General features: G+C 44.8%; 1 protein-coding gene across 3 annotated transcripts in view; it reads left to right on the plus strand.

Moving 5' to 3' along the window:
• Window positions 1-19,891, plus strand: part of LOC138758860 (dual specificity mitogen-activated protein kinase kinase 3) — a 175,184-nt gene that overhangs the window by 75,342 nt on the left and 79,951 nt on the right. The window contains exon 2 of one of the 3 annotated variants that reach the window (XM_069928363.1): window positions 12,610-12,660. The exons of the other annotated variants lie outside the window; for them this stretch is intronic. Within the exon in view, the coding sequence (XP_069784464.1) occupies window positions 12,610-12,660 (51 nt within the window). The remainder of the gene's footprint in view (window positions 1-12,609; window positions 12,661-19,891) is intronic. 3 annotated transcript variants of the gene reach the window in all.

Genomic DNA, 19,891 nt, shown 5'->3' on the forward strand with positions numbered 1-19,891 from the left:
CTTTCACTTCCAGTCTAAATACTTAGGTTTTTAATCTAGTTGTTCAATTTGCAGTATTAAAAATACAAACTAAAAACTACAGATGCTGGAGCGACACAAATAAAGCCAGGAAAGGGTGGAAATGTAGCAGATTAGGAAGCATCTGGGGAGAGAGAGGAAAACATTTCAATTTTTGGGTCAATGATCCTTTTGCAGAACTGGAACTGATACCTCAGCCTTTACTCTCTTTAGGCCCTTTCAGGTGGACCCTCTGCCTTGAGGCCGGTGACAGGAGCGGATTTAAAACTGCAAACGCACCTTTCAGATGGCAGCCCTAAAAGGCTGCTGTAGCGTTAACTGGTCCACCTGAAAGGGTCTCCTATCCAGAGTTGCCTCCGGATCTGACTGGTGCCGCAGCGCCACCCGTCATGAATATGCGGCATAGCAATGGCCGTCTTCCCTATCCGTAATCCCCCATGCAAGTGGAACCACTCTGTTTCCTACAATAGTTCCTGCTGTGTGGGGGATTACGGGTAGGGAAGTCTGCCATTGCTATGCCGTGTTTTGAGCTGCAGAGAGCAGCCAGCTAGGCTGCCCCCAGCCCCCACAGGCCACCCCTGCCCCCAACCCCCACAGGCCACCCCAGCCCCCACAGGCCACCCCAGCCCCCACAGGCCACCCCTGCCCCCACAGGCCACCCCAGCCCCCACAGGCCACCCCAGCCCCCACAGGCCACCCCAGCCCCCACAGGCCACCCCTGCCCCCACAGGCCACCCCTGCCCCCACAGGCCACCCCTGCCCCCACAGGCCACCCCTGCCCCCACAGGCCACCCCTGCCCCCACAGGCCACCCCTGCCCCCACAGGCCACCCCTGCCCCCACAGGCCACCCCTGCCCCCACAGGCCACCCCTGCCCCCACAGGCCACCCCTGCCCCCACAGGCCACCCCTGCCCCCACAGGCCACCCCTGCCCCCACAGGCCACCCCTGCCCCCACAGGCCACCCCTGCCCCCACAGGCCACCCCTGCCCCCACAGGCCACCCCAGCCCCCACAGGCCACCCCAGCCCCCACAGGTCACCCCAGCCCCCACAGGCCACCCCAGCCCCCACAGGCCACCCCAGCCCCCACAGGCCACCCCAGCCCCCACAGGCCACCCCAGCCCCCACAGGCCACCCCAGCCCCCACAGGCCACCCCAGCCCCCACAGGCCACCCCAGCCCCCACAGGCCACCCCAGCCCCCACAGGCCACCCCAGCCCCCACAGGCCACCCCAGCCCCCACAGGCCACCCCATCCCCCACAGGCCACCCCAGCCCCCACAGGCCACCCCAGCCCCCACAGGCCACCCCAGCCCCCACAGGCCACCCCAGCCCCCACAGGCCACCCCTGCCCCCACAGGCCACCCCTGCCCCCACAGGCCACCCCTGCCCCCACAGGCCACCCCTGCCCCCACAGGCCACCCCTGCCCCCACAGGCCACCCCTGCCCCCACAGGCCACCCCTGCCCCCACAGGCCACCCCTGCCCCCACAGGCCACCCCTGCCCCCACAGGCCACCCCTGCCCCCACAGGCCACCCCTGCCCCCACAGGCCACCCCTGCCCCCACAGGCCACCCCTGCCCCCACAGGCCACCCCTGCCCCCACAGGCCACCCCTGCCCCCACAGGCCACCCCTGCCCCCACAGGCCACCCCTGCCCCCACAGGCCACCCCTGCCCCCACAGGCCACCCCTGCCCCCACAGGCCACCCCTGCCCCCACAGGCCACCCCTGCCCCCCACAGGCCACCCCTGCCCCCACAGGCCACCCCTGCCCCCACAGGCCACCCCTGCCCCCACAGGCCACCCCTGCCCCCACAGGCCACCCCTGCCCCCACAGGCCACCCCTGCCCCCACAGGCCACCCCTGCCCCCACAGGCCACCCCTGCCCCCACAGGCCACCCCTGCCCCCACAGGCCACCCCTGCCCCCACAGGCCACCCCTGCCCCCACAGGCCACCCCTGCCCCCACAGGCCACCCCTGCCCCCACAGGCCACCCCTGCCCCCACAGGCCACCCCTGCCCCCACAGGCCACCCCTGCCCCCACAGGCCACCCCTGCCCCCACAGGCCACCCCTGCCCCCACAGGCCACCCCTGCCCCCACAGGCCACCCCTGCCCCCACAGGCCACCCCTGCCCCCACAGGCCACCCCTGCCCCCACAGGCCACCCCTGCCCCCACAGGCCACCCCTGCCCCCACAGGCCACCCCTGCCCCCACAGGCCACCCCTGCCCCCACAGGCCACCCCTGCCCCCACAGGCCACCCCTGCCCCCACAGGCCACCCCTGCCCCCACAGGCCACCCCTGCCCCCACAGGCCACCCCTGCCCCCACAGGCCACCCCTGCCCCCACAGGCCACCCCTGCCCCCACAGGCCACCCCTGCCCCCACAGGCCACCCCTGCCCCCACAGGCCACCCCTGCCCCCACAGGCCACCCCTGCCCCCACAGGCCACCCCTGCCCCCACAGGCCACCCCTGCCCCCACAGGCCACCCCTGCCCCCACAGGCCACCCCTGCCCCCACAGGCCACCTCTGCCGACCTTCCCTCCCCAGCAGAAAAGGGGGCTGTCATGCAGTGTGGAGTTGGGTCGTGGGCTGATCGAATCTACTTACAGCGGCTCCACATTTCCGGTGCATGGGCGAAGGACTGCACTCTGCCAATTATCCCTCCCGGAGGATGGTTGGCTTCGGCGTTTCTGCCGCAGTCAGGTGAATATGTTTTTAGCTGCAAGGGGCTGTTCCGGCCACCTGAAAGGGCCTACTGCCTCCCCTCCTGAGAATTTCTAGTGTTTGCAAATTGTTCTGGTGATGTTGATATTGGACAAGACGTTGGGAATGGTTCCCCCAACTTATTTTTTGGAAACATTACCGTGGAGATTTTCATATTCACTTCTGAAAGCAGACGAGCAATTCGTCCAGTAAATATCTCAAATGTCACAAACAGTATCTGCGTCCTTGTACTCCAATCTTTGAAGTGGAATTTAATCCAAGACTTCCTGAATTGGAGATAGGAATGCTACACTTGACAGGATTGTTGAGCTCCTGATCTGTGCTGACAGACCTTCATGTGTGAGCCATTCTAGTGAATAACATCAGACATTTCAGCCAAAGGAATATCCAAGCAAAACTCTCTCCACTCAAGTAACATTCCTTGATTGCTGCTTCAAAGGAAGAAAGAACACTGCATGTATATAGTGTACTTGGAACATGGTCTTGAAGTGTGTCCTGATTCAGCAAAATAGATGCTTACAGTAGTCAGGAAGGTGAGGCGAAAGAGCCCACACTGGACAAACTGTCATGGCATCGGATCAGACAAAAGCAAGAAAACATCCTCCTGTCCTCCCTCATCCTCAGTATCTTTCAAGAAGAAACTAGAGCTCACAAAGGAGGCCCATTGTGGTCACAGGAAGTAGGTTCTATCTCCAGCACGAGTGGCCAAGATTAAGCCTTGATATCTGGTGCTGTGTGAGCAGAGTACACGTCAATAGGATGGAACAACCTGAGCACAGTGACATGACTAACTGCTGAGCTCTGAAGGACTTGGCTGTCAGGCTGGTATTATGACAGACATTACCCAGGATTGAAGCTCTGTGAACTTTCTGCAATGAGTCCATGCATTGCACACGTTCCTGTCTGTGACAATACATGCTGCAAGTCCTTGAGAGACCCTCCTGCCTTCACGCTGAAGGCCTCTTCACTTGTACTGAATGGATTCACATTATGCTCATTGGGGAGGATTCTGATCCAATCTGGCGGTTCTAAACTGGATGCCCATTTAGGTTGCTTGCAACCAGAAAGGTCTATTCCAAACTTTTCTTTAATCTTTAACCTCTTCACCTGCTGCATACCTGTCTCATCCTAAGGACCAATCCTTGTTCACTCATGAGTTCCCATGGGCCAGGAATAGTACAAGAAGTATCTAAAACTGAGAAACCAATTTGATGCAAACTGCAAAGCTTCCTGAACATTAGGAGCAGTGGGTAGCAGAGAGCAGAAAACACTCTGTCTCTGGATCAGCTCTGCCACATCCAATGGTCAATGGCAGAGGCAATTAAATAGTAATAGGAGGAAGAAGGTCCATCGTGCTCAATGAATTTGAATCTTTCATCGTCAAGTTCATCTGGGAGTTCCAAGGGAATGGTTTATGTTTCCCCTTGAGGTCCCTTCCTCCCCACCCCAGAAGCCAGTCTTCAGTTCACAGCAAAGGCCACGGGTGGAATCCCTGTCCTGAAGGAGTGCTCCACAAATACTCGCATCTTTGTCCAAGGTACTCCATTAGAGCGATGTCGGTTGCATTCCCAGGAAGTGTCAACAAAAAATGGCCAAATCTGATCTCTCCACAAAAAGAGGGCAATCCAGCTTATCTTATTAATGCCCAATGTCCTGCTATGTTACCAGCAGAGTGGTGGAAGGTTTTGCTGACAGTTTTACTGAGACACTATTCAGGTCTGTGTAGTGGAAGTGGTATTTGCTCCTTGTAAGTGCTAGTTCCTGAATATGAAGATGTCCAAGGAGAGTGAATAACCACTTAACCTTGACATTTGAGGTTTTAAAAGGAGTGACTTGTAACCTGAAGGTAAACGAGAAATCCTCAGATGCCGGGGTTGAGTGCAGCACACAAAAAATGTGCTGGAGTATCTCAGCTGGTCACACAGCAACTACCTGCAGATGCTGAGATCCAGTGAAGTGCACAAAACGTGCTGGACCAACCTGCAGGTTACATCACATCCATCTGAAGATTCTGGGATCTGATGAAGTACACAGTGTGCTGGACCAACTTGGCAGGATATGTCACATCCACTTGCGGATGCTGGAATTCATGTAGTACACAAAACGTGCTGGATCAACCTGCAGGTTGCGTTACATCCATCTCCAGATCCTGGGATCCAGTGCAGTCCACAAAGCATGTTGGACCAACCCGCAGGTTACATCACATCTGGTGGAGTCCACAAAGCATGCTGGACCAACTCGGCAGGTTACGTTGCACCCATCTGCAGATGCTGGGATCTGGTGGAGTCCACAAAGTGTGGTGGACCAAATCAACAGGTAGATGCTGCATGAGTTTCTCCAGCGTACTTTGCGTACAGACTCATATCCTGACTGCAAATCCTTTTTACTGTTCATAAATTACACCTGCCAGGACAAGTGTTGCTCCAAAATCCTTGGAGAAGCTCAATGCTAAACATGCCAGATTCATGTAAAACAGCAATAATTACAGTAATACCAAAGATGGGGAAAGATCCACTAACACCAGCATCGTATAGACCAATATCTCGACTTAACTCAGATTATAAGATAATAGAAAAACTATTAGCAAACAGATTGGCCGACTGTGTACCAAAAATAGTAAAACTAGATCAAACTGGATTTATTAAGAAAAGACGAACGATGGATAATATCTGTAAGTTCATTAACTTAATCCATGCAGTACAAGGAAATAAGACGCCAACAGTAGTGGCTGCTTTAGACGCAGAGAAAGCCTTTGACAGGGTAGAATGGAATTATTTATTCAAAGTACTACAAGGTTCAACCTACCAGAGAAATATATTAATTGGATAAAAGCATTATATAAGGGACCATTGGTGAAGGTGACAGTAAATGGATATATATCGAACCAATTTAAATTAAGCAGGTCAACTAGGCAGGGATGTCCACTATCTCCCTCACTGTTCGCTTTAGCTATAGAACCCTTGGCAGAACTGATAAGAACAGAAAATAAAATAAAAGGGATAAAAATAAAAGAGAAGAAATATAAAATCAGTCTATTTGCAGATGACATACTTAACAGAACCAGAATTATCAATAAAAGAATTACATAAGAAATTGAAGGAATATGGAGAAATATTGGGGTACAAGATCAACGCAAATAAAAGTGAAGTGATGCCAATGAATAATGTGGATTTCACAGAGTTTAAGAAAGAATCACCATTTAAATGGCAAACACAAGCAATCCGATACCCAAGTATTAGACTAGATAATAATCTAGGCCATCTATACAAATTAAATTATCAGCCATTAATGAAGAAATTACAAGATGACTTAGAACATTGGAAAGATTTACCACAAACACTGATAGGAAGGGTAAATTGCATTAAAATGAATATCTTACAAGGATACAATACCTATTTCAATTGTTACCAATTCCCTTAGCAGAGAAGTTCTTCAATGAGCTAAAGAAAACAATAAGGAAATTCTTATGGAAAGGGGGTAAACCGAGGATAGCGCTAGATAAATTAACAGAATGGTACAAAGAAGGGGGCTTACAGCTACCAAACTTTAAGAATTATTATAGAGCAGCACAATTAAGATATCTATCAGATTTTTATCAAACAAGGGACCAGGTTAGAGCTAGATAAAATAAGGGAGAAGATACCAGAAAATATACTTTATAAGTGGGATGAAAAACTGGTGCAACATAGAAATTCACCAGTACTGCACCATTTACTCAAGATATGGAAGAAGATTCATATAGAAAGGAAAAAACAAATGACCAACTACCAAAATTATTAATGATGCAAAATCAACTAATCCCTTTCACAATAGATAACCTTTCCTTTAGAGAATGGGAGAAAAAGGGATCAAAAGAATAGAAAATTGTTTTTTGGGAAATAATTTATTATCTTTTGAACAAATGAAGTACAAATATGGTATAACTCACGGTACAATGTTTGCATACCACCAACTGAAAACCTACTTAAAGGACAAATTGGGAAGCAGGCTGATGTTACCAGAAGGAAACTGCCTTGAATATGTGATTACAGACACAATGATAATTAAAAGATTTATAACAAACATGTACATCAAGCTGCAAGAGAAAGAGAATGATGAAATAAGCTGTAAACCCAAACAAAAGTGGGAACAAGATCTAAACATAAAGTTAAAAAATGAAATATGGGAAAAGTTATGCTCCGGAACTATGAGAAATACAATAAACACGAGGTTATGCATGATGCAATATAATTGGTTACACAGGCTATATATCACGCCTCAAAAGTTAAATAAATTGGACCCAACAGCATCAGATAGATGTTTTCGCTGGAAGAAGGAAACGGGAACAACAGTACATGCAATTTGGGCATGTGAGAAAGTGGAAAAGTTTTGGGAAAATCTAAATCATGTATTAAATAAAATCACAAAAAGCAACATACCAAAAAATCCAGAGATCTTTCTAAGTAATATAAGTAAAGAACTAGGCTTCAAACTGGATGAAGCACATTTTTTTTATTATGATGGCCTTAGCTATAGCAAGAAAATGTATAATGTCAACCTGGAAATCAGAAGGGAGCCTGAGAGTACAGCAATGGTACATAGAAATGAATAAATGTATTCCATTGGAGAAAAATAACATATAATTTAAAAAATAAAGTCACAGTATTCGAACAAAATTGGGAACCGTACATGGAACACAATAGAGAGGGCCTACCGTGGACCTCTATCCCCTAAAATGATAGAATGAACTGACCCAGTGTGAAAAAATAGGTGACACAATTTTCTTGTTTATTTTCATTGTGTGATGACATTGTTTAATGGGTTTATGGATCGGAAGGGGAGTAGGAAGAAGGGAGGGGTGAAAAAGGGGAGAAAATGACACTGTGTATATTCAAGAGGGAAATGTTTGTGTGTATTTTGGTTGATATGGTTCATAGTGTGAAAATTTTTTTAAAAAAGAGAAGCTCAATGCTGTGCAGAACTAGGCAGCTAGTTTAATTTGCATTTGGTCCATGTGCAGGGGATGGTGAATGAAAGTGCGTTGTCCACCAGATGCAATGTCGTCACTAGTCTCTGGCTTCGCTTTCACAGGTCCCAAACTTGTGGCCAGCCCCCAACGAGAAGGTCAAGCACAAAAACTCCATGGGAGTGGTGCTACAATGCGTTCCCCAAGTTGAGCATCACATTGCTGCTTTGTTGCTTGGCTGGAATCCTGGAACTTCTGTAGTGGCACCATTGGTTAATGCTTTGAAATAAAAATCTCCCTCCCCAAAAGATTGCCAAGCAATAGCTATAAAAAAAGGAGATATCACTACAGTATTTAGTAATAATATATAAAAATGGCTTGTGACTTCTCAGAGGTTTATTGGATTGTAATATTTCCAAATGATAAAACTGTAAAGTATTATTTGAAACATTGTATTTTGGTTGATTAGTTGGCTGAAAATAAAAGCAAGCAATTTCTTGAACACTCAGTCGGTTTAACTAATATCAATGTCAATCTGTTATTTCATTTTCTATCGATACTGCTAAATCTGCTGAACATTTTGTACATTTTCAATCTTAATTTCAAATTTCCGTCATTCACTTGCTAGTTTGTTCAGTTGAAAAATGTAATTTTACTTTAAAATTATTTTTAATGTTCATGCAAATATTTATAAATTTCAATCGGCCTACTCCCAAAAAATCCACATTATGGCAAGATTTCAGTCAAACATGTCCCATTTGGTGACCATCAATGTTGTAAATGGATTGGCTCTTTTTTAAAGAAAAGTAATGTTTTGGTTTTCAACTTTCAATGCAATATACAAAAGTGCTGGAGAAATTGACCTGTGGAGTTTCTCCTGCACTTTTCTGCTTTGCACTGGACCCCAGCACGTGCAGATTTTCTTGTTAAATGTAGTATTTTAGTTGTTTAGGTGCCTTCTCTGATTAAATCTTCTATTGTGTTAATCCACTGTACTTATAAAATGGGAGAAATGAACAGTGGAATAAAATTTGCTTTGTGGTCGTCATGCCCAATCTTTGTATATTTGCAAGTTACTGGAATTGAATGGCGTCTCACTTTCTAACCAGTAGTCAAGTTCTCCAAACCCACATGGAATGCAGGTTTGAATGAGGTGGGGGGGGGGGGGGGTGTTTTGTGAAGCTTAGATTTAAAAAATAATTGAATGTGAACTTCTGATTTTCATCCAAGAGTAGAGCTTGCTATTTCGTGAAAGAACATAAAGATCGGTTGAGGAATTCTGTAAAAGTTTGTTTTGACAGCGTGTGGAGCAATTGTTCAAAAGCTCTATTATGTTGTAGATGTCTGCAGATTTTTAAATGACAAATTTTTAATAAAACATAGTTTAATTCTGCCACTACTTTTTTAATATAAACTTGCATCAAGCTCTTTAAAAAGTTGAGGAAATTCATGTAAGTTAGGCTAACCATTTGTAAAGTTCTTCTATTCCTCTCAATATTCCTTGGGTTTTACAATGCACAGTGATTCATATCCTTATTTGACCTCCAAAAGTACATTATTTTGCAATTATCAGGATTAAATTCCACCTGGCATTGCTCTACCTGTCATTTATCATCCTGTTGCCTTGGGTAATCTTCAACAACGCTAATTCTTTGGTGATTACACAGGTAAAGCAAGAATGCTTTTTTTTTCCTTTTTGAGTGGAAATTATTCCTTGAATGGACAAACTTTTAACCTGTCAGAACTGCTAACTTGTAGCCCAGTAGTAAAACCAGTGTAATTGCATTTATGCAGGTGCCTGTGTTTCTGTTGTATCACTTGGAAGGAAATCTTGTTTCCTGTCAGGTGCCGATGACTCATTGGGATAAGGGTTAAAGAACGATAGAATTGATACAAAATCAGGGAGCATTGACTAACAGTACTGAGGACGAAATGTGGGGAAGGAGTGCTTTTTTCTTTTGTGTGATTATAATTGCATCATAAAATACATACAGGATGTAAGTCGGGTGGGGAAGGATATGGTAGGATGAACTGTAAATGCTGTTTCTCGTTTGCTAATTCACGACAGTAATCCTAACATAGGATATTCTGCCCCTATAGCTTTTTAACGATTAGGTTAGTAAAAACAGACGTGCTGGAGAAACTCAGCAGGCTTCACAGCGCTAGTAGGAGGTAAAGATATATAACTGTCGCTTCGGGCTTGAGCCCTTCAAGGAATGAGTAAAAAGCAGGCACCTGAATTAAAATGCTGGGGAGGAGTAAAATAAAAATGGAGGGGAAGGAGCACAGACCAATAGATAAAAGGCTTTAATTTGATAGGAGTAGGAGAACAGGAGAGAATTGATTAGGAGAAAGAGCAGGTTGGCTCTGCGTGCAGAGCTGAGAGAAGGACACGGGGCGAAGGAGAAAGAAACTGAGGAGACATGGGGATAGATGGGGTGGTGGGCTAACAGAAACTGGAAAAGTTGATGTAAATGACATGCATTTAGAGGGTACCCAGATGGAATACGAGGTGTCGTTCCTCCAATTTGTGTCTCAGTCTTTCAGTGCTTGAGACCATGGATGGACATGTTGGCGGGGAATTGGCCACTGGAAGATCCTCGCTATGATGGCAGACTGGGCCAAAAGTGCTGAACAAAGGCTGCATTCAGCCTCTCTGATGTAGAGGAGACACTGGGTACGGTAGATGACCCATGCATTTTCACAAGTGAAGTGTTGCCTCGCTTGCAGGTGACACCACAGTAGCCTCATCAGGAACAAGAGGTAGAAAATCTTGGGAAATGGCGCGAGAGTAACAACCTGAGTCTCAATGTGGACAAGGCAAAGGAGATGGGTGGCATTTTTGGCATAGCAGTTAGTGCAACACCTTTACAGTGATCAGGACTAGGGTTCAATTCCTGTGCTATCTGTAAGGAGATGGTTCATTCTCCCTGTGTCTGCGTGGGTATTCCCCAGAAGCTCCAGTTTCCTCCCACCGTTCAAAATGTACCGAGATTTGTAGATTAATTGGGTATACATTGGGAGGCATAGACTCGTGGGCTGAAATGGCCTGTTACCGTACTGTTTGTCTAAATGTAAAATTAAAAGAATTGTATTTAGATGATTGCTGACTTCAGGAGGACCAGGAATGACCACCCTCCACTACACATCAACAACTCTGATGTTATTTGGAGTTCACTTAACTACTGACCTATTTTGGACACTCAACATCGCCTCACTTGTCAGGAAGGCACAACAGTGACTACACATCCTGAGAAGACTGAAGTGGGCGAGGCCACCAGCTGCCATTATGTCAACCTTCTATAGGAGCTCTATCGAGACCGTCCTAGCCGGATGCATCATAGTGTGGTACAGTTGCTTCATAGAAGTGGATCAGAGATCAATCCACAGGACCATAAGAGGGGCAGAAAGGATCACTGGAGTCGCCTTCCCCCCCCCCGAATGGACGTGATTTACCGGGATTATTGTCTGAAGAGGGCACGCAAAATCATTGAGGACCCCTACACCCTGCACGCGCATCTTTCAGCTGCTCCCTTTGTGGAAGAGATATAGGAGCATCAGAGCCAGTACCACCAGGCTGAGGACAGCTTCTTCCCGCGGGCAGTGAGAATGCTGAACAACCAAAGGAACTGCTCGCTCTCACCATCCAAGACACTCATTTGTACAAAACAATATTCATTTGAATGCTTGTTCTGCATATGTATTATGATGTCTGGGTGTGCGTCTGTATGTTTTGTACTGAGAACCGGAGAACACTGTTCGTCAGGTTGTACTTGTACAATCAGATGATAATAAACTTGATTTTTAGATTGTCTCCTAATTTACAACTTGGACCAGAGAAAATGTGTCCATTCTATCAATCCTTTGATCATCGTAAGCACTTCAAACAGATAAGCAAATCTTAATCACGAGGGTGTAAACCTAATTAATACACACAAGTAATTTAAACTCTTATCATTCTGGTATCAAACATGTATCATGTAAGAGGCAGACTAATGATGGCTATATTATTGAAAACAATGTGCTTGATGTCTACTTGTATTTTAATTTTCTCATGCAAATTAGTTTTGATTTATTCATTAACAGTTTTCTGTAAAACCTCTTTTGAAAAGTTCTCATGAGATTAAACTCCATTCTGGCTGGTACTTTCAGGAAGTCCTGGACAAATATTGCAGGAACGCAAAACCATGTAAAATTATTTACCTGCCATTTGTGATAACTTTTCTATCTTGATTGGATCCACCTTCTTTTCGGCAGAGAGCAAAGGAGAATTATTTCATCTCATTTCTTCGTCAGCTCTTTGTTTGGTTAGGACTATAAATTCTCATACTAGTTCAGTATCAGATTCATTATTTAGATATACAGCTCGGTAACAGGCTTTTTTGGCCCATGCCTCCCAATTGCACACAATTGACCTACAACCTCCAGTATATTTTGAATGGTGAGAGGAAACTGGAGTCTCTGAGGGGAAAATCCACGTAGATGTGAGCAGAACATACAAACTCTTTAGACCACGCAAGATTCAAACCCAGGTCCCAGTCACTGGCGTTGTAACAGCGTTGCGCCAAGTGTACTGGCATCGATTTCTATTCTGCATTCCTCTAACCCAACTCCAGCTCTTCACCTACTTCTGCGCCAACACCCACAAGGACAAAGCAACCTGCCTGTTGTCATCTTTACCCTTCATTACACCAAAGCAGTCACTGTGACCACAATGAGAACCCTCTCCAAAAATGCATTGGAGCAAGATTTCTCTTGGCCCTTCCCAAACTTTTCTACCTGCAAGGAATGGAAAAGAGGAGCCAGAGAATGTGCACATTCAAGCTCCCACCTAAGGATGCATGCCATCCTTAATATTCTAGATTTAGTTTATTAATGTCCTGGATCTCCTTGCATAACAGTCCTGTCTTCATATTGACTCTAGCAGTTCAACAAGATGGATTTCTAGGGAGCTACAGGCTAATGACCTTTATCCGTGAGTATTCGAAGGGACAAGATCTACCAGTATTTGAATAGGTGGGGAATGAGTAGAGAAAGTCTGCTTGGCTTTGTCTGTGATCGATTGTCTCTCACAAATCTGATAGTTTTTCGAGGTAATGAAGAGGATCAATGGGGGAAAACTGGTGGAGGTTGTGGGTATGGATTTTAGCAAGACCTTTGACAAGGGTCATCATTGACAGGTTAGTTTGGATTGGAAGTTAAATCACATGGGATAAAAAGAGAATGGGCCAGTTGGATTAAAAAATGTATTGAGTGAAAGGGGACAGGGTGGTAGTGGAGGGTAGTGATCGGTTGCAGATCAGTGTTGTTCACTTTTTTTTGACAATTTATAAACGTAGTGAACATGTTTAGTAAATTTGCAGATGACAACAAAATTGGTGGTGCAGTGGAAAGTAAAGAAGGAAGTCCAAGTTCAACAGGATCTAGATCAATTGGGAAGGTGGGCCAAGGAGTAGCAAATGGAATTCAACTCTGAGTGTGAGGTGTTGCAGTTTGGTAAGTCAAACTAGGGTTATTCAGACCAAAGGCAGTTCAATAATCATCACACATTAAGATCAGTTCCTTTGTGGACTGTACGTTAGGCCACTCGCAAAATTCGGGGATTTATGGAATGGATCATTCACACAGAAACAATATTCATACCTCAAGATAAATAAGAGAGACTGCAGATGCTGCAGGTGACGTGATTAGTGAAGCGGTTAGCACAATGCTATCTCAGTGCCAGGGGCTAGTGCTCGAATCCGGCACTGTCCGCGGAGTTTGTACTTCTCCTCGTGACAAGTTTCCTCAAAAATATGCGGGATTGCTAGGTTAATTGGGCGGCATGGGTTTCATGGGCTGGAACGGCCTTCTACTGTGCTGTATGGCTACATTAAAGAAAACTGGCACAGGAAGGCGGTGGACATTGATCTTTGAGCCAAAGCCCTTTATCAGGAATAGCAAGAAATGGGTGGAAACCCAAAGAGAGGGAGGATCACAGGTCGGGAGGTGACCAGTGGGATTTGAAGAAATGGATAAAGCTGAGAGGATTGAGAAGAAACACTAATAGGTGGAAAGGAGGTAGGGAGCTGGAGGAATGAAGGTGTGGATGACAAGGAGGAATGGGATCATTAGCTTGCCATGTGCTAATTGGCTATCATTTTTCTGTATAATATGAGTGATCGGCTTTTAAAAGTATTTTGTTGGCTGTAAAGTGATCCGATACAAAGTAAGGAATACTAAAGATGTTTTAATGAGTTTGTCTTTTTTAAGCAGGATTGCAGGGAGGAAAAATTCCCATGCACACAGTAGCCCATTTTTTGAGACAAATTAGAGCGAAGAAGGATGAGAAAGATGACTTAATTGAAGTTTACAAGATTATGAGAGGCCTAGATCGGGCAGACAGCAGCACCTTTTTCCGTGAGACAACAGTAGTAAATACCAGAGGACATCGATTTAAAGCGAGGAGAGAAAAGTTTAGCCTACAAGACATGGCAGCTGAAATAGGCAATTCAGCCCATTGAGCCTGCCCTGCCATTTAGTCATGAGCTGATTCATTTCCCCACTCAGCCCCTCTGCACAGGCATCTCCCCATAATATTTATTTTGGGGGGAAAATGGGGGGAGGGGTGTGTCACATTTGTGTCCCAAAATGTGAAGTTAATAAAACATCGAACGCAAGTTTTATCAGGTAAACTTCTCAGAGTCTTTATTTTTCCAGTTTCCTTTGTTCTCCTGCTTGTGCTCTTATCTCTCTCTCATACCACGTGACTTCCGGTACATCTCATACATATTCATTATCATAACATCCCTCCTTTAATCAGAAATAAACTTTACCTTCACTTACCAATATCCCTCAGAAACATACAAACATCGTAACTAATGGTAATACTATAACTCAACTACATAAAATTTACTTCCTACAGCACTCATACATGCACTTTATGATATAAGATTAAATACTGTCCCAAAGTTCTTATTAAAACTATGGCACAAAGTCTTCGTATCATTTGGGCACTTTCCGGTTTCGTTTCGGCCTGCCTGCGATATTGTCGTCGCCTCTCGGTTGTTCACTCTCAGCTTCGGAAATACTGCTCGCCACAGCTTCGAGTGTTTCTGGTGCTCGAGTCACTTCATCAGGAGTGCTGGTAACTGCCTCTGGAACATCATCAGGTCTCTCAGTTTCAGCATCTCGTATTGGCCTTTCAACCTCTTCACTCGATGTATCTCTGGACTGGTACCTTTTTACACCTGATACATTTCTCTTATACAGGACTCCAGTCGGAGACTTGACTGTCACCATACTGCCACTTCTGGATACGACAGTATAGGGTTGATGGTAATAAGGTGTGTCTAGCTTACCACCAGTTTCATGCCTCACTAGAACATTATCTCCTGGCATGATGTCTGAGTACTTGGCTCCACGTTTCGAATCTGTGTACAGCTTTGCTGCACCTTTCTTTTCAGCATCGTGGTCCCTCATCTCCTGGTCGTCTCGGATTTCCTTTATTTCTGGCATTTTTGTGCGGATTTTTCTCCCAAAAAATGCTTCTGCAGGACTTTTTCCAGTGGTTGCATGAGGCGTTGCTCGATAGACAGCCACATATGATAGCAATGCTTCTCGCCAATTTTGTCCTTCTGCGTGTGCAATCCTCAATCGTTTTTCAATGGACTGATTTTGTCTCTCTACTTCTCCGTTGGCTTGCGGCCATTTCGGAGTTACTTTATGATGGTGGATACCTGTGGTCCTCATGTATTCCGCAAATGTCTCTGAAGTGAATTGTGGACCATTGTCAGAGTATAATGTAACAGGTAATCCATATCTTGTGAATATCTCTGCTAATGCTTGTATTGTTTTTTCAGTGGTTGTGGACTTCAACACCACGTGCTCATAGTATCTGCTGTAGTAATCTATCACTACCATAATTGATTCACCCGTCGGTAAAGGTCCAAGAAAATCAACAGCTACGTCGATCCATGGTCCTGTCGGCAGTTGCGTACTCCGGATTGGTTCTGGCGGATTACTCCTACTTGTGATTTGACATCCGTGACAAGTTTTAACAAATTTCTCTGCGTCTTTATCACAACCTGGCCACCATACCTTGGTCCTGAGGTTTTGCTTGGTACCAACAATACCTAGGTGTCCATGTGCTAAGGATACGATCTTCGGTCTCAATCTTTGCGGTATCACCAATCTGCAACCTCTTAATACACACTGTCCGATGCAACAAAGTTCGTCTCTAATGGGAATGTAAGCCTTGTGAGTACACTTGTCCCATTGTCCACTCTGTATGCATTCTCTTACTTTCATGAGTTCTGGATCACGTTCGGATTCTCTCTCGACTTCCTTCATAGTCACAGCTTTCGGTATCGCCTGAATAGCTACGAAGCGTACAAAGCTCTCTGTTTCTGTTCCCAATTCTGACTTGGATTGTGGACCACCATCCTTCACCAATCTGGACAGCGGATCTGCAATGTATGTTTTCCCTGCAATGTGGATTACTTTATATTTGTAGGGTTGTAGTCTGAGTACCCATCTTTCTATTCTGGCACATGGTTTGGATCTAGGTGCATAGATCACCTCTAATGGCTTATGATCTGTGATGAGTTCAAATTCAATGCCGTATAAATATGCATGGAACCTCTCACAGGCCCATACAAGTCCGAGTGCTTCTTTCTCTGTCTGAGAGTATCTTCTTTCCACATCTGATAACGATCTGCTGGCATAGGCAATGATTCTTGGTCCTCCATCATGCATCTGGACCAACACGGCTCCTAAACCAACCGGGCTGGCATCCGCTATGATTTTGGTTGATGCCGCCGGATCGTAATATCCAAGAGTTTTTGCAACTGTCAGGCTTTGCTTCAGCGCTGTGAACGCTTTCTTCTGCTCAGATCCAAAATGAAATGGTACACCTTTCCTGGTTAGTTTCCTTAGTGGTTCTGCCACTGTAACGAAATTAGGAATGAACTTTGCAGAAAAATTGACCAATCCCAGGAAACTCCTCACCTCTGTTGCGTTCTGAGGTGCACGTGCCTCTGCAATAGCTTTCACCTTGGCCTCTGCAGGGTTTAGTCCTTCCCGTGTAAGTCTGTGTTCCATGAAGTCCATTTCTGACACTTGTTTCCATTCACGGTAAGGCCTGCCTCCTGTAGTCTAGATAGTACACGCCTCAACCGTTTGACATGCTCTTCCTTCGTTGGTGCATGGACTATGATGTCGTCAGAAATGTTGGCAACTCCAGGAATGCCTTGAATCACTCGATGGATTTCATACTGGTAGATCTCCGAAGCTGCATTAATTCCAAATGATAGTCTCTTATAACGATACAATCTACAGTGAGTCACAAATGTTGTTACATCTCGGGAACCTGGATCCAGCTCTAATTGATGATAGCACCATTTCAGATCAATTTTTGAGAATATCTTACTGGTAGTTATTTCTTGAAGTATTTCCTCCACTGTTGGTATAGGGTGTCGTTCTCTAATTATAGCTTCATTGGCCATTCTCATGTCAACACATAGTCTTATGTCACCCTTTGGTTTGGGCACAATCACTATGGGACTGACCCATTGTGTCGAATGTTCCACGGTTCAATAATGTCTTGTTCGATCAATTCTTTAATTTTGGCTTCGACTTTCCCACAAAGTCCAAACAGAGTTCGGCGCATTGGTTGTGTCTTGGGTTTGACCGTTTCATCTACCGCTAGCTTCAATTGTCGACCTTTCAGCTTTCCTACTCCTTGGAAGACTGCGGGGAATTCTTGCTTCATATCCTCGTATGACTGAATTGAATTGACACAAGCTCCAATATGAAGTATTGCCAGGTCTTGCGCTGTGCTTCTACTCAGCAATGGTTCTCCCCTCTCTTCTATGACCATAAACTCTGCTTCAGTGTACTTATCTCCAGCTTCAACAGTTGCAGTAAAACATACAATGGTCTGCAATGGCTTGGTTGCTGTGTATGGATACAGTTTCTTGGAACTCTTCTTTGAGGTACAGATGATCTTTTTCCTTTTCAACTTCTCCCATAAATGTCGATCAATCACATTACTGTCACTGCCTGAGTCTACAATGACCTGCACTGTCACTCCATCAATGATCACTGGGACCTTCTCATGACGTACATCATTCAATGTAAATTGGTAACACCTCTGTCCCTCCTGGGTATCATCATCGTCACCGTCTATCTGGCGAATGGTGTCTTTCTTTCCAGGATACTTTCCTTTCCCCCAGGCTTTGCCTTTGGAAGTTGTACTCTTCCTCTTCTGGTCTGCATTGGACTTGCTTTTGCACTTCTTTGCAAAGTGGTCCTTACCTCCACACTTTCTGCAAACTTTGCCTTTGGCCGGGCAATATGGGTCTTTTCCAAAGTGACCTCGGTTTCCACATCGATAACACTCCACGTCCTGTGTCGACGTATATCTTGGCTGGTTATGGCGATGTGAGAGCCTCTTAATTTGCTGGCTTGAGTTGTCTTTCAGGGTCATGGTATGAAATTGCCCTTCAACAGCCTCTAATGCAGCAGCAATGGTTAAAGCATCGGTGAGTTCCAACTCACTCCCTCTTTCCAGTAGACGTCTTCTGAGTTTATCTGATCTACAGTGTTGTACGACTTGATCCAATAATTGGTTGTCCAAATCAGCTGGCATGTAATTGCATCCAACAGCTAGCTGGCGTAGTCTCGTCACGTACTGAGCAATTGTCTGGCCATCTTCTTGTCTCGTTCTCTGAAAAAAATGGTGTTGAAATGTAGTATTCGGTGTCACTACATAGTGTGCATTTAATGCATCTACAGCTTTCTTCCAGTATTCAAAAGTGTCTTAAATGTTTCCCGAACTGCGGGTCCTGCGGTGAAAAGAAGTAACGCCCTTCTCTGCGCTTTTTGTTCAACTGTACCGGTATCTAGAAATAGGCCACGACTGTCGGCGTAGGATTCAAATTCTTCCAGCCATGCCTTCCACTTCACACTTACAGTGCTTACATCACCCGTTGGGTCAAAATGAGCAATTCCACTATGTGTTAGAAAGTCACCGTCTGCCCCAGCCATGAGGAAATATTCCAGCCCCAAAAGTACTGAGTTAAAGAGAAAATTCTTATCACCTTGAAGTTGTCTGTAATCCTCTGTAATCTTCTTTAGTCTTTAATTTTCTTCAAGCTTATCCCATCCTCGTCGCCAATGTCACATTTGTGGCCCGAAATGTGAAGTTAATAAAACATCGAACGCAAGTTTTATCAGGTAAACTTCTCAGAGTCTTTATTTTTCCAGTTTCCTTTGTTCTCCTGCTTGTGCTCTTATCTCTCTCTCATACCACGTGACTTCCGGTACATCTCATACATATTCATTATCATAACAGGGTGTTTTTTTAAATTTACACAGTAGTGGGTGCCTGGAATGTATGGCCACACGTGGTGGAAGCTGTTACAACATTTAAAAAGTTTAGACAGGATACGAGAAATATTGAGAGTTATGAGTGTGAGGTAGGGAATGTTAAGATTTTTTTCAAATTTTATTTTATTGGCACATGTAAAAATTACATACAGAGCCAAAATTTCTATTTATCAAAATCAATACATACTTATGTATTGAAAAAGAAATAAGTTGATTATTATACAACAGAGTCAAAGCTGATAATTTACCCCTAGAGCCTGTCATTTTATTTTTCTTTATCCATAACTTCATTAAATGTTTTAGTATAGGCACATTATATTGTAACAAATTTATATTCCATCTAAACAAAAATTGATGTATTTCAAATTCAGAAATACTTGCATCTCAATTTTAGCCCAATGAGGAGGCAGTACCAAATCCATCAATGAACTAATAAATTTAAGTTGGGCTGCTTCATAATAATTTTGAAAATGTGGTAAACATAGTCCCCCTAACTCATATTTCCAAGTTAATTTATTCAAAGCTACTCGAAAATTTACCCCTCCATAAAAACTCCCTAACCATTTTATTCAAATCTCGATAAAAATTTTATCAAGTAAATACGGAATAGATTGAAACAAATATTGTATACGTGGAAAGATATTCATCTTAATTGTATTTATCCTACCCATTAAATTAATAGGTAAATCTTTCCATTTAATCAAATCAGTTTTAATTTTTTTCATTAATGGAGCATAATTTAATTTATATAAAGATTGATAATTAACATTCAAAATTATACCCAGATATTTAATTCGATCAGTCCACTTAAAATTAATAATATTCTTATAAACTGA

This window comes from Narcine bancroftii, chromosome 3 (genome assembly GCF_036971445.1).
Source record: "Narcine bancroftii isolate sNarBan1 chromosome 3, sNarBan1.hap1, whole genome shotgun sequence".
Taxonomy (NCBI): Eukaryota; Metazoa; Chordata; class Chondrichthyes; order Torpediniformes; family Narcinidae; genus Narcine; species Narcine bancroftii.